Source organism: Labeo rohita, chromosome 18 (assembly GCF_022985175.1).
Source record: "Labeo rohita strain BAU-BD-2019 chromosome 18, IGBB_LRoh.1.0, whole genome shotgun sequence".
NCBI lineage: Eukaryota > Metazoa > Chordata > Actinopteri > Cypriniformes > Cyprinidae > Labeo > Labeo rohita.
In genome coordinates, this window is record NC_066886.1 from 27,944,628 (window position 1) to 27,958,954 (window position 14,327).

General features: G+C 35.2%; 1 protein-coding gene across 1 annotated transcript in view; it reads left to right on the forward strand.

Annotated features, from left to right (window-relative positions):
• gramd1bb (GRAM domain containing 1Bb) overlaps positions 1-14,327 on the forward strand; it is a 155,026-nt gene that overhangs the window by 48,221 nt on the left and 92,478 nt on the right. Inside the window, 1 exon segment of the mRNA XM_051134595.1 lies at positions 10,668-11,780. Within this exon segment, the coding sequence (XP_050990552.1) occupies positions 11,377-11,780 (404 nt within the window). The 5' untranslated portion in view covers positions 10,668-11,376.

Below are 14,327 nucleotides of genomic sequence, written 5' to 3' on the forward strand. Positions count from 1 at the left end.
TTTTGCCAGCTGTCTGGGTTGATTTGATATGAAGAAACGGACTTTTAGTGAGTTTTAATATGTTGCGACTGTTTTTACCACGCGAGCTGTCAATCATAACATCTGGAAAGTGCGTGCACTGGACTTCCCGGCAGGTAAGGGCGAGTCAGTTACAGTTTATTTTCTCCACGATGGTCGCGGATTTACGATCAGATTTGCTCATGATGCTTTTGAGGAATGCACTAGATAGCCTATTAGTACATATTGAAGTACGCGAGATTTAAAACGCAAAATTAAGATGTAACAGTTACTGTGGTGGATATGTGAAAATTAATAGTAGAAAATTGTGGTCAGCGAAAGTTTCAGTTGCCATGGGTTACATGAGAGTGAATCAAACAGATGGCAACAGTGATAACTAAAGTCAGATAGGGCCACAGTCTGGCTGGCGACTTCATACTCACATGCACCGTCAGGCTTCAGTGATGTCACGTTTGCTCAATGCCAAGAAGCAAGAGATGTTGCGGAAAAAAAATGTATTTGCATATATTTGTGCATTTGGCAGTTTTATGGAATGCTTGATAGTGATTGGTTGGTTGCACTATTCATCGGTCAAATATTTTCAAATAAATTTTGAAAAATGACTGTCACACTTAGAAAGAGAAACTAGAAAATCTGGAATCTGAGGGTGCAAAAAAATCTACATATTGAGAAAATCGCCTTTAAAGTTGTCCAAATGAAGTTCTTAGCAATGCATATTACAAATCAAAAATTAAGTTTTGTCCTAACAAGCTGGTTTTGATGCAGTGTTTAGAAGTATATTAAATATTTAGCACATACAATGTGTAGTGGTTGATTTACACCCTTGTGAAACTCAAGTACACTTCAGCATACTTTTTAAAATAATACTTTAAATGGAGATGATACACTTCAAACGAATATACTGTATTACATGTGAACTAAATGCAGTGGTTTCGGACACTTCCATGCTATTCACAATTAAATGCAAATTAATTATAATTTACATTTATATTAAATGCAGTTAGTTGAACTTAGCAGTGTTTTTTTGACCCACCTAAGTACTTAATATATATGCAGCTTTTCATAATTGCTTCAGTGTACTGCTGAATGTATTGACAAGCATTTATAGTAAACTAAAATATATGTTAATGTTATTGAAACTTGTATGTCAGGTATTTAAATAAACTTAGTACATTTAAAATATAATAATTTTAAGTGTAATAACAAATAACACACTACAGCTAAAACTACAATCAAATATTGCATGTGATTTAGTAATTTTGGTAAAAAATTATTATTGCTTCTTTAAAGCACATCATTTAAACAATAATTGCAAAAGTAAAACTTTTGACATTATTTTAAAGTGCAATTTTAAAAAGTGCACTTAAATGTGTTAAGAAACATATGAAAGTGTACTCTAAGTACACTTAAGTGGCCTTTTGTTTAATTAATATTATATTACCTGCAATAATATACTCCGGTGATTTGAAGTACAGAAGTTAAAATTCAATACAATTCTTTTTCACAAGGGTAAATATAGTTTTGTACAGTCCAATTTGTTTTGCAGCAGTCTTGTCCATCACAGTTGTCGATGTTGTTCCGGAGCACCCAGACTTTGACTCTGTGCTTCCTGGTTTGAGACCAGTAGGTTTAAGGTGCAGGTACAAAGCCTTTTTATGTCACCCTTATTTTTGCTCTCTGCTGAGGATCCCTAAATATGTTTCATTATCCATGTTGTAGATGAAGAAATTTTAATTTGATTTAAAAAAAAACAACAACAGAGATTGTGTATCAGAATGTCTCAATCTCAGCTGGGCTTCTCTCTCACACACACATACACACAAACACTCAGACTATTGTTGCTTTTGTAACACTAGCTCTTCCCAGCTGTCGACTGGCACATGGTAATCTCTCTGTGTTTCACTCTGAGTTACAGAGCAAAGCTGTGTGTGCATTTGTGTGTGTTGTAGTATGCATGTGTTTGTGTGTGAACAGGTGTCCAATCTAATATAAAGATTTCACCTGTTGGATTTGTCTCTGCTATGCAGCTAGATGCTAAATGATCCTCAATCACCATGTAATTTGATTCAGTGGGTGTAAAAGGGTTACATATTCAAGAAAGGACAGTTCTGAAATGAATCTGTTTTATAATACACTACAGACCAGTTATAGGTTTGTAAACATTCAGGATGCGCGCACATCATGGTTGCAGAAAACCCTGAAGAGATAGCCTTTACGGCTAGAGAATTACACGGATGAGGTACAAAATAATTACATTTTAAAAGATTAGATGTCATTTTCAAAACGTGCTCTACATATTACAAGAGCTTGTCACTCAGCGATAAGCACTGTTATTCAGCGAAACTGATGTTAGATAGTGGGATAGTCTTACAGATCTGAAACAGGGATGACGTTTTTGTGAGCTTATTTGGTGACAGAAAATGACAGTTTTCAAGTGGCAGTCTATGGAGACATGGAATAAAAGAATAAAAAAAGGTAAATTTGATTTTATATTTCAAAATTCTGACTTTATACTTGCAATTCCAAGCTTATATCTTACAATAAGGAAAAACAACTCGCCATTCTCTCTTTTCCCCTCGGCTCAGAATAGTTTATATCCAACACTTCTGGCTTTTTTCCTTCAGAATTGACAAACTCACTATTTTTGAGTTATAAAGTCTGAATTAGGAGATATAAACTTGCATTTGTGAGAAAAAAAGTCAGAATTGTGAGATAAAATAAATAAATGTTATGTAAAAATGTTAATAGTAATAGGTTTAAATAATATTTGATGCTGTAACTGTAGGACTAATACAATACGTCCCCTATGAACAGCATATGTGAATATTATACTATTGTTTAAATCAAATTTATGCTTTAAATATAGAGTAATCATAGCAGTTTTCATCCATTGTATGTACGTCTTTGATAACCGTATTCTATAAAAAATTATTTGCATTCCGATTTTGACATCTTATTCCATGGATTTTACCCGTTTACCTCTACTTGTTACCAGTGTTTTTCCGCAACCACTATGCAAGAGCAGCTTCAAGTGATGTAACTGTGGTGTCTACTCCAAATTGGTCTGTTGGAAACATGTGGCCATCTTTACACCACAGGAAATGTCTGTGGATAAATCATGTGTCTCAATCAAAACTCTGCAGCCTTCTGTATTTACAGGATGAGCATGCATGAATGAGTCCACAGTGCCGTAACTTCCGCCACACTTAGCCACTGAATTACAAAGACCTTTTTTCTTCAAAATCCCACCGGACAGACACATCAGCAAAAGCTGAAAATCACTGACAAGATTTCTCAGGATTTTCTGTGTGCACTTCTTTAAAAAATACTTTTGAGATTTTATTTTAACTGTTACAAATTAGTTTGTACATATTTTGTTTACTGTTGATGAAGATTAGTTAAAAACTAGCTTGAAAAAACACATTTTTATGCAATTATGAAGCATACATTTCTATATCAACAAGAGGATAAAATATATTAAGCATCAGTTAAAATATACACATCTTTTACACATCTTCGCTCTTCATGGTTCATTGGTATGCATAGGCAGTATCATATTTTCACATCACTTCAATTGCTGATAATTGCTTATCACTGTATGGAATTGCATTACATAAACAGGTTGAAAAGATAAACTAAACAAGTTATATAATATAGTTACATAAATAAAGTTCTATAAACTTTTTTCAAAAAACAAGAAGAACATATGAACATTAAACATTAAAAAACGTAGCTATTTATTTTACAGTCTTGTACATGTAATTATTATAGTAGTAACATGAACCAGTCACATTCGATCATAACAATATATCCAACCGATCATATCCAATATAGATAAATAGATAAGAATAATATATATGTATAGTAACAACAAAAACAATTATTTGAAGTGCACAATATTACTGAATATCTGGTTATGCTTAAAAAGAAAAAAGCACTGACTTCTGAACTTATTATTTAAAAACAAGCTTCCCAGATGAACCTGAAGACATCAGTACAGTGTATCCCAAATATGCCATTGTTTTAGGTTTATTGTCTTGAGTAAGAGGATGAAATCCATTTGTTTTCTCAACAGCACCTCAAAGGTCAAAGGTCACAGAGTGGAAGAAGTATGTTGGTAAGAGGCACGCTATCCATTAAGAGTGTGATCTGACAGTTTATAGGTGACAGTGAACATGTGACAATAGAAGCTGCACAGACCACATGGGTATTTATTCACTGGATTATTGTGCAAACATACATGATATATAAGTAGGGTTACAATAGTTTGCACTCTTGATAAACTGCACAGGATGCTGGATTTAAATACACTGCCAGATGTGTTATTTGTGATCTTGTGATGATTTGTTGTGTCTGGGACTCTACAGTAAGAGTGAATCGACCGTTTCATCCGCCCGTCCGCTCACACACAATGGTGACCTGAATAAAAGAGTAAATGAAACGCTGGCTTGTGTTCTCGTCTCAGCGTCTGTGTCCTGCTGGGAGGTTTTCCAGGCCACCTTGTTGAAATTTCTACACATGGCAGATGACATAACATTACAGAAAAACAGAAATGAAACTAGCTTGGAGGGGAATGGGGGAACGGGAATCTGGAAATCTCTTTCCTGTATACATTATTGAAAAGATATATTGGACTTTGGAGAAACAAACACTGTAAATCATACAAGGAAACATGAAGATAAGTCTGAATGTTCTTGTTTCATACCCACTTTTTAGACATTATTTTTGTTTTAAAACATTTTGTCATGTTACATAAATGGCTGTAAGTTTACAACATTAATTTAGTGTGATTAACTGAACAATTTTGCCATTGGAGCAATTTGATTCATGTTTTTGCACATTCCACCTATATGAGTGAACATTCAGTGCATCTGTTATTTAAAATCTGTTATTTAAAAGATTAAAACCTGCTTGAATAAAAAGCAGAATAAATAAATACTACTATACATAAATTATAATGTACACATTTTATATTATATTATATTATTTTATATATTATTTATTATAGTTTTTGCATTACACGTACAACCGTGCAAAAGGTATTATATTTTACCTTTTATTTTTATATTAATTTTTTGCATTACATTTATGACAGTGTGATTTTTCTACATTATAGTTCAAATATTATAATTTATATTAAATATATTACATTCTTTTTTAAAATTAAAATTATGGCAGTAAAATAGTTCATATTACATTAGAAATTATATTATATTATATTATTTAAATTAATAAATAAAATAGTTTTTTAAGTGGACATTTATATACCTGTACACAAGATTCTTCCCACAAAGAGTCGTTGGCAGATACTGTATAATGGACAATCCAAAGAGTCACAATGACACAATGACTGATGTAGAGTAGGTTATGTATGTATTTCACCTCTTTTGTCAGTTTCTTCAGCATCTCATCTTCTTACAGTTAATGCTTGGGGGGTTGCTCTAGATTTTACTTGAAAGGTTTTCTGTTCAAAATGTTGTTTTATGCTTTCTGTTCATATTCTGTGCCAGTTTCAGGTTCTGGCAGATGTCCCTTGTGTCTGTATACATGGTGTCTCATCTTACATCAAACACCTTCCAATTATAGCATGTCAAATTAGTGAAGATGAGTAGCCCTCTGTATCATACAGCAGTTACCCTCAGCAGGTTTTAACTGAGTCAGTGGAGGGAAAGGGAAATCCTGGACCGCTGGTGTGAAAGTGTTGGGATCTAACCAAGATTATAGGCACATCTCTGTGGGCGTTTCACCACATCAATCAGAATGTGGTTTCTCTCCAGCCTTTCATCACACAGCAATCAAGGGGAAATCTTCCTCAAACTCCTGCTGTGAGTTTCCACAGAGAAACACACGTGCTGGTTATGAAACAAAACTAAATCGCTCATCATGTGGACGGATGCTTTAATAGAGCTTAAATACTTCAGGCACAGTTTTTTGAATCTGAATCTATGATTACACTCTTAGAGTTTAGAGAGCAAGAGATAAAATGAAAATGAACTGTCCAGATGATCAGATGGATATCATTGTACAACATTTGAAAGCTTGAAGAGAAAAATCTCTTTTTTCAGAGACAGATACATTTAAAAGACATATGACTGTATCATAAACTTTCATTAACACTAAATGAAACCTCATCTGCAAACTTTAGTAATCTAACATTTCTGGTTATAAGACATATAGTCGTGCTTCTGAATGCTTATAATCATGTAGAGCAGGTCTTTACTATGATATTATTGTGGAATATTATTTTCATCTCCTCATCCACATGACCTTGGTTATGTTAAGCTGTTGAAGTTTTTATGTTCTGATGAAGGATGTCTGTAATGTGAGACTGTGTCTTCATATTATAATTAACAGCACTCTTGATATATCGCTGATCCCAGCAGGAAAATCTTCTCTCCTTTCACAGTAAATGATTTATTTAGATTTACATGTTGTCAGCTTGTAATGCACAGTAATTTTCACTGGGCTTAACTGACAGGAATATGATCTTTTGATCTCTTTGTAAGTCTTGCATTTGCTACAAAAAAAAAAAAAAAAGTTTGTTGAGTCAACTTAAAATAATTTGTTACCCTGCTGGCTTAAAATTTTAAGTTCAGTCAACTTAAATAGGTTTAGCCAACTTGAAATGGTAATTTGTACTAAGTGACAATGTAAGCTTAAAAGCTGGGATGGTACCCAGCTGCCTTAAAATTTTACCTTAAAACTAAAATATCCAAGGTATTAAGTGTAAATTATAATTTTAATTCAAATTATTAAATGGATGCAACCTTATTGGGACAATAAATCTTGGTGTCCTCCCTACACCTACCCTAACCCTGCCTGACACTTTAAGATCAGCTTTTTGATTATTTCCTTCATTATTATTGAAAATGCCTTTCTGACCTGATATCTGATTTGAAAAGGTAGGATTCAAGCTGGGTCAGTTAAAAATAACAACACGTAGTCAAGTACTTTACTATCTATGCCACTGGAGCTGTTATTAGACGATATTCTGTTGTAATGCTTTGTAATCATATGCTGGTGGGCGGAGTTTGTGTAAACAGCATCTGCCAACAAGGCAGGCTATTTGCACTTGTAAACAGACACTCCATTTTTATTTGTGAACTGATTTTCAGCTGTTGACTTTTTAATAGTCAACTTAGTTTTGGGTCATCATCATAAAAGCCCTGTAAACATTGTCACAGGTCAGACACGAAGATACATCTTTCATTTAATCAAGCTGAATGCTCACTAAAAACAGACACAGTCATCACGTTTTTAAGCCATTTCATGTTTCATTTTGATGTGACACAAAGTAGTGATATCTAAGCAGGAGAATTGTTTACTTACTTTATAATTAGTCAGTAACACCATAATTTTCTTCATTCTTCAAACCAATCACATCCAATCATAAACGATCATATCCAATTATAGCTCGATGGAGGCATTGCCTCCTCTCACATGACTTTTATTTTAATGAGCTGGCAGAGGAATCACGGTAACATTTATATATATATATATATATATATATATATAGACAGGTGCATCTCAATAAATTAGAATGTCGTGGAAAAGTTAATTTATTTCAGTAATTCAACTCAAATTGTGAAACTCGTGTATTAAATAAATTCATTGCACACAGACTGAAGTAGTTTAAGTCTTTGGTTCTTTTAATTGTGATGATTTTGGCTCACATTTATCAAAAACCCACCAGCCTCACTAGGCTACACAATCATGGGGAAGACAGCTGATGTGGCAGTTGGGTAAGCCACAAACTTTCACTGCCAAAGAAACTGGCTGTTCACAGAGTGCTGTATCCAAGCATGTTAACAGAAAGTTGAGTGGAAGGAAAAAGTGTGGAAGAAAAGATGCACAACCAACCGAGAGAACCGCAGCCTTGAGAGGCTTGTCAAGCAAAATCAATTCAAGAATTTGGGTGAACTTCACAAGGAATGGACTGAGGCTGGGGTCAAGGCATCAAGAGCCACCACACACAGACGTGTCAAGGAATTTGGCTACAGTCGTGTTCCTCTTGTTAAGCCACTCCTGAACCACAGACAATCAGCAGTAAATCTCCATCATGTGCCTGCTTTCAGATAAAGCAGCGCCAATACACAGAGCCGTGGTTCACCGACAAGCTATGCAAAACCACACAGACGATTATCGAATCACACTGTGACAGTAAAGTTGCTTGCATAGCTTCCCGGTGAACTACAGCTGTGTAGTAACGTAAATGCTGCTAAATCTGAAAACGTGGAAATACCAAATTTTATAACATGTTGTTTGTTTATTAGTCACATTAAATCAATGAAAGCAGTTAAATCTTCGGTTTATTCAACTGCAGTTATTTCTTGGATTTCTTCTTCGAGGCGTATTTGGAGTTTCTGCGTGAGAGCGCCCTCTGGCCTTTGGATGGTGATTTACTACTGATCACAGAATTGGTACTGTATGGTAACATTTATTCTATTTCAAGTACCAAAAACATTTTTTCTTACTGTTTTAGTGCTGCAAATGTATCCTTTGGGTAGGTTTTTTTTGTTGTGTTTTTTAGATTTATTTTTGTTGTTTTTGCCTTTATTATGATAGGACAGATCACAGCTGACAGGAAGCGAAGTGGGAGAGAGAAAAGAGGGTAGGATCGGGAAAGGTCCTTAAGCCTGGATTCGAACTCGGGAACGCCCGTAGCGCAATGGTTCTGTATGTCGGTGCGCTGCCCACAAGGCTGTCGGTGCTGACGCCTTTGGGTAGTTTTATAACCTGCTTTCTTTGTTAACAAAAATTATACAGCTGTACAGCTCTATTGGAAACTACAACCAAAGTTACATGATTTGAATTGGCTTTGAGAAAAGATCCTCATTTCTAGTTCACAGCTATTATAATAATGAGAATTACGTGTGTCATTCTTTTAATTAGAACAAGGAAGAGAAGCGAGGTTATGTAGCGGCGATAGCCTTGAGTGTCTGTCTTGACACAATGACACAGCCTCTCATTTCAAAGTAACCCAATCCTGTCACTATCTGTCAACATAACAGTTCGCTCACAACCTGACAGCGGCTTCCTGCTGTTCCACAGCTGAGAAATGTGGCGCAGTATTGTTCAATATTATACCTTTTCTCCTCTCATTTGCATTTTGCATATTGATATAGTTGCTTCATTAAAAAAAAAAAAAAAAAAAAAATCATACTGATGTTTGTTGTTTTCATTTGTGCCGTAGGCCTGAGCAGTTCAGTGGAAGTGATTGTTTAAATATTGGATGTCAACTGGATTGTATTTGCGTTTCTCAGTACTGGGTCAGCGGTCAGGGTATTTGGCCCACGGCCTCTTTATATGACTCTCATTGGGTTGTTTACTCAAGTCAGGCTGATGTTTGCACTATCTGGTCCTTTATCACTCTTGACTTTATTCTGGTTCAGCTAAACGCTGCCCCTGTAGTATAAAATCATTTTGCAGTTTGTGATGAATAAACATCTCTAATGATTTAGTAAAACCACACTATCATGGTTCAAATCTAAGCACCTTTTTTCAGTTTGAGGTTATATTATTAAAGTTCTTTTCCAAAGCACAATGAATACTGTGTCATCATTTACTAACCCTTAAGTCAGTTCAGTCCATCTGAATGTCTTTCTTCTGTGGAACACAAAAGGAGATATTTAGCAAAATGTTCACACAGCTCTTTTCCAGATAATGGATGTGAATAGAGATACTAAAATGCAAAATGACAATATTACAAATCGCTTGTGTGCTATATCTCATGCCTTTTGAAATAATATGATAATTTAGTGTGAGAAACAGGCTGAAATTTAAGGCACTTAAATTTCTTTCACAAGTTTTAATTTTTATTATTTTATTTTTTTTGCTTTGTAAGTCCCCATTCTATGGAAACCCGCTTCTGCCACTGAATAAAAAAAAAAAAAAAAAAGGTTATTGTGACTTGTTATCTCATAATTCTGACTTTTTTTCTGAGAATGGTGAGATATAAACTTACAATTGCGTGGTATTAAGTCAGAATTCTGAGATATAAAGTCAAAAGAAATAAAAAAAAATGTGTGATATAAACTGGCAGTTGCAAGTTTAGTCAGAATTGTGAGATATAAACTCAATTGCGAGTTATAAAATCAGAATTCCGAGATATAGTCACAATTCTGAGAAATAAAAAAAAAAATTGCATGATATAAACTGGCAATTGCAAATTTAGTTAGAATTGTGAGATATAAACTCGTAATTGCGAGACCTTAAAGAGTCATTTATTAATGTATTTATTCATTTACTTACTGTATAATTACCTTTTAACTGACCTAGCATGCTTTGCAAACGGATAAAGCAGGAAGAAGAAATTAAAGCTAAAATATTTATTTATTTATCTATCTATTTATTTATTTAGTGTTAAGCAATGAAATTCAGAGATCCCAGTTCAGTGTGTTGTTTCAATGCACATTCAGAGAAGTATGTATGTGTGTGTGTGCACTCACAATTATCATGCTTCATTTTTTGTTGTTGATTCATCTGTGTTTGGTGGTGCATCTTGCTGTGTTTTACATATAAATGTGTCTTCATGACTTTTTGTGGCTTTGTATGCATTTTTAACAATACTTTTGTGTTAAACAACTTTACAACTTCAGTCACCGGTGTCCTAGTTACCCAGCATCCTATCACCTTACTCTAATCTGTAGGCTGAGGGGCAGCGGTACGTGCCGGAAGACTGAGATGGAGAGCATTGTGGGAGCAGCACCCTCAGGAACGTGACGAACCCACAATTCCTGCTCCAGACATTACCAATCATCTTCAAACTTGCTGTTGGATAACCTGACTTTACTCAAGAGAGTTTTCTCTGCATCTTTTACAGAAAGAACACCCAGGTCATTTTTAATAATCTGAGTGTTAATGCTTGTGTTTGTGTGCGTGAGAGCGTCCTCGGACCTACGGGGAGCCCTGGAGTCCTGTTACACCGATAGCCACCCCTTATGCATGTTTTATCTGCTGGGAGGAGAAAAGAGCCTTCCTTTGTCATTTAATACGGTTGTAGGCCACACACACTCTCATCATTTTGACCCAGCTCCACCAGTTTGTCCACCCAAACACCATCAGGTGCCCTTTGTTGGGTAATTGTGCAGCTATAACAAGAAGAAAGAACTGAATCGATCGTCAAGAAAGGACTCTGTGAGGAATTCAAACTGTTAGCACAGGAGTGGATGTTCGACTTTTAATCGAAGTCTTGGAGGACTCAGGACTCAACTTAACACCTCAGTTTCCTCTTGAATCTTTAACCCGGACAGTTCCCCAGTTAGCCTTTCACCTTCCCTGGTTGCAGGGAAGTAATCGTAGCGTCTCCGTTTAGCATCTTAACGGTGATCACAGCGGCAGGGGTGGTGAGCCCGGAGCATGACGGACACCCTTCGTCTGCCGTCCCTCCAGGTGCATGTCCTCCGGGATGAGCCCAGCCATGGAGAGGAGGAGGGCGGCGGGAGCGGAGGTGGTCACGACAGCCTTGTTTGGTCCAGCTCATCCACCCCCACCCTGCGGCGCCGACGGTTTAAGATGAGACGAATGAAAAAGCTGCCCAGCGAGCGTGAACGGCTTGAGAATGGGCTACTGCGGCACCCCGGATCACGCTCGGCGTCCAAAGAGTACCTTCAGCTGCCCTCCATCGAAATCACGCCATCCAGCGACGAGGACTTGGCCTGGTCGAACAGCTCCACCCCAAGTGCATCACCTCGGCGAAAACGCTTCCTGCTTCGCAAGTGGCTGAAGGTGCGAGAGAGGAAGGAGCAAGGCAGTGAGAGCAGGTTGGTGTTTCAGAAATGTGGTTCGGTATGTCGCAATTGGTGATTTCTAGCAGCAAGAACTCTTATTTTGGGATAGTTTGCTTAAAATTGATTGACAAGATATCTAGCTTTGTGTAGTTTATTCTGTAGGAGTTAGCTTCACTCTAATATAGCGCTGCAGTGATGACACCCCAGAAGTTTGCATCACCCTGGTTTCTTTGACAAAAAAAAACTTGGCTTTTGAATTATTGACCAGTAAATGTTTATGATTCTTACACATTTTGTTCATGACCATAATTTGCACAACTTTTATGGATTTGGAAGCCTAAATATAATTGCCAACATAAAAACCTGTAGTTACCTGTAGGCTATTCCTTACCAAAAAGAAGTATACCTCAAGTTTGTTTCATTAAGTATACTTCAGTAAAGTTCAAGTATATTATTAAGTATACTTTATGTAGTATGTATACAAATGTCAGTATACTAGTAGTATACTTGTAAGTGTACTATTTCAATACTCCTTGGGACTAAATTGTCCCGCTTTCTAGTATATAAAAGTAAACGTTTAAGTATACTTTAAGTATAACAGTAGTAAACTTTGAGTACACAACTAGTTTTTTATCTATGTTTTAGTTTGTACTGCAACTATAGGTATAAGGTATACTGATAGTTTACTAATGAAATACTTGTAGCATTTTAGTACACTTTGAAGTATAGTCTCAGTAAATTACTAGTTCAGTAGTTTTATACTGCAAGTTTACTCGTAAGGTTTCTTTAAGTGAACTTTACATCATACTTTAAGTATACTACTATGTCCCTATTAGGAATAAATTTGTATATATTTTATTATATGTACATCTGAACATACAAAATACAAAAAAATGGGCAAATTTCATAAATAATAATAAAAAAATAAATAAATAATATTTTGAACAAAAAGATGAGAAAAGGCTATGAATTTAATTCAGAGTGATAATATAGATAGAGTCAATCTTGGAGTCAAATCTTAAACTGATTATGTAATAAAATATGTTTTTGTAGTTTGTGTTGTCCCTTATCAGTGCAAAATTATCACAAATGAAAAGGAATTCATGCCAATATTGTCAAAAACCCCATTGTTTCCAAACTTTTGGAGGGCAGTGTACATAAAAGCACATTTCTGAGAAGTACATGAAAAGTAAACTAAAAGTATACTTTCCTATTTTTAGTATAAAAACGTGATGTAAAAAATGTAAGTATAAGTCAAGTATACCTAAATGTCATTTTAAGTATATGTCTTAGAAGTACATAAAAGCACAATTATTAGAAGTACATAAAAAGTAGACTGAAAGTATACTATTTTTAGTTTAAAAGAAGTATACTAATAGCAGACTTGAATAAACATCTTTTTCGTAAGGGTATAAATGAACTACAGTGTGATCACATGACTTCAGCGCCGCAACATTAGGCTTCCGACAACTCATTCTGTCTTTATTTAAAACATTTTCACTGAAAGTTGAAGTTAGAGGCCATTCATACAGACTGTCTTTGCTTTAAAAAATGTGAGATATGGCCAGTTGAATGGGAGGGGAAAAAAGTAAGTCTCAAGACTTTTTTTTTTGTTCTTTTTTAAATGAACTTATTTGAACTTGATCGCCATGTTTACAGAATGCTGTACAATGTGAGGCCCTGCGTAATATTACCTCATGGTCAAACACATCTGTCTAGCGTGTGTTTACATTAAAAAAACAATTGGAAAGTAATGGAAAATGCGTTCTGTGTGAACAGCCCTTTAGAGTAGTTTGTAAAACATGATTATATTAAATAAACATAATAAGGCTAAAGTGAGTAGACGAGTTTATCTGTTTGCTTGATGCTATTTAATGTCACCAACAGCCTCTGTATTCCCATTTTGCCACTTGTTAGCAACCACTTTTTCAAGTAAAAGCTTTGAAAAATCCTGAGTGGGTATTACTAATGTATTTTATTCCATAAATTTAAACATAAAAATATCTTGCACTTGTGTTCATCACAGATTCTTAAAAAATAAATAATTTTAAATAAATAATTTAAAAAAATGTTGCCTTCAGAACCATAAAACCAGAAGTGTTAAAATGCTATAACTTCCCTAGTGAAAAATAAATATACTAAAATGTATTTAAAGGAGAAGTCCACTTTCAAAACAAAGATTTACATATAATTTACTCACCCCCTTGTCATCCAAGATGTCCATGTCTTTCTTTCTTCAGTTGTGAAGAAATTATGTTTTTTGAGGAAAACATTTCAGCATTTTCCTCCATATAATGGACTGATATGGTGCCCCAAGTTTAAACTTCCAAAGTGCAGTTTAAATGCGGCTTCAAACGATCCCAAATGCGGTTGATCTTCCTTGGCTGGGATTGTTTACAACCGCATTTGGGATCGTTTAAGCCGCATTTAAACTGTACTTTGTAAGTTCAAACTCGGGGCACCATAGCAGTCCATTATATGGAGAAAAAAAGCAGAAATGTAAAGAAATTATGTTTTTTGAGGAAAACGACTGAAGAAAGAGTGACATGAACATCTTGGATGACGAGGGGGTGAGTACAT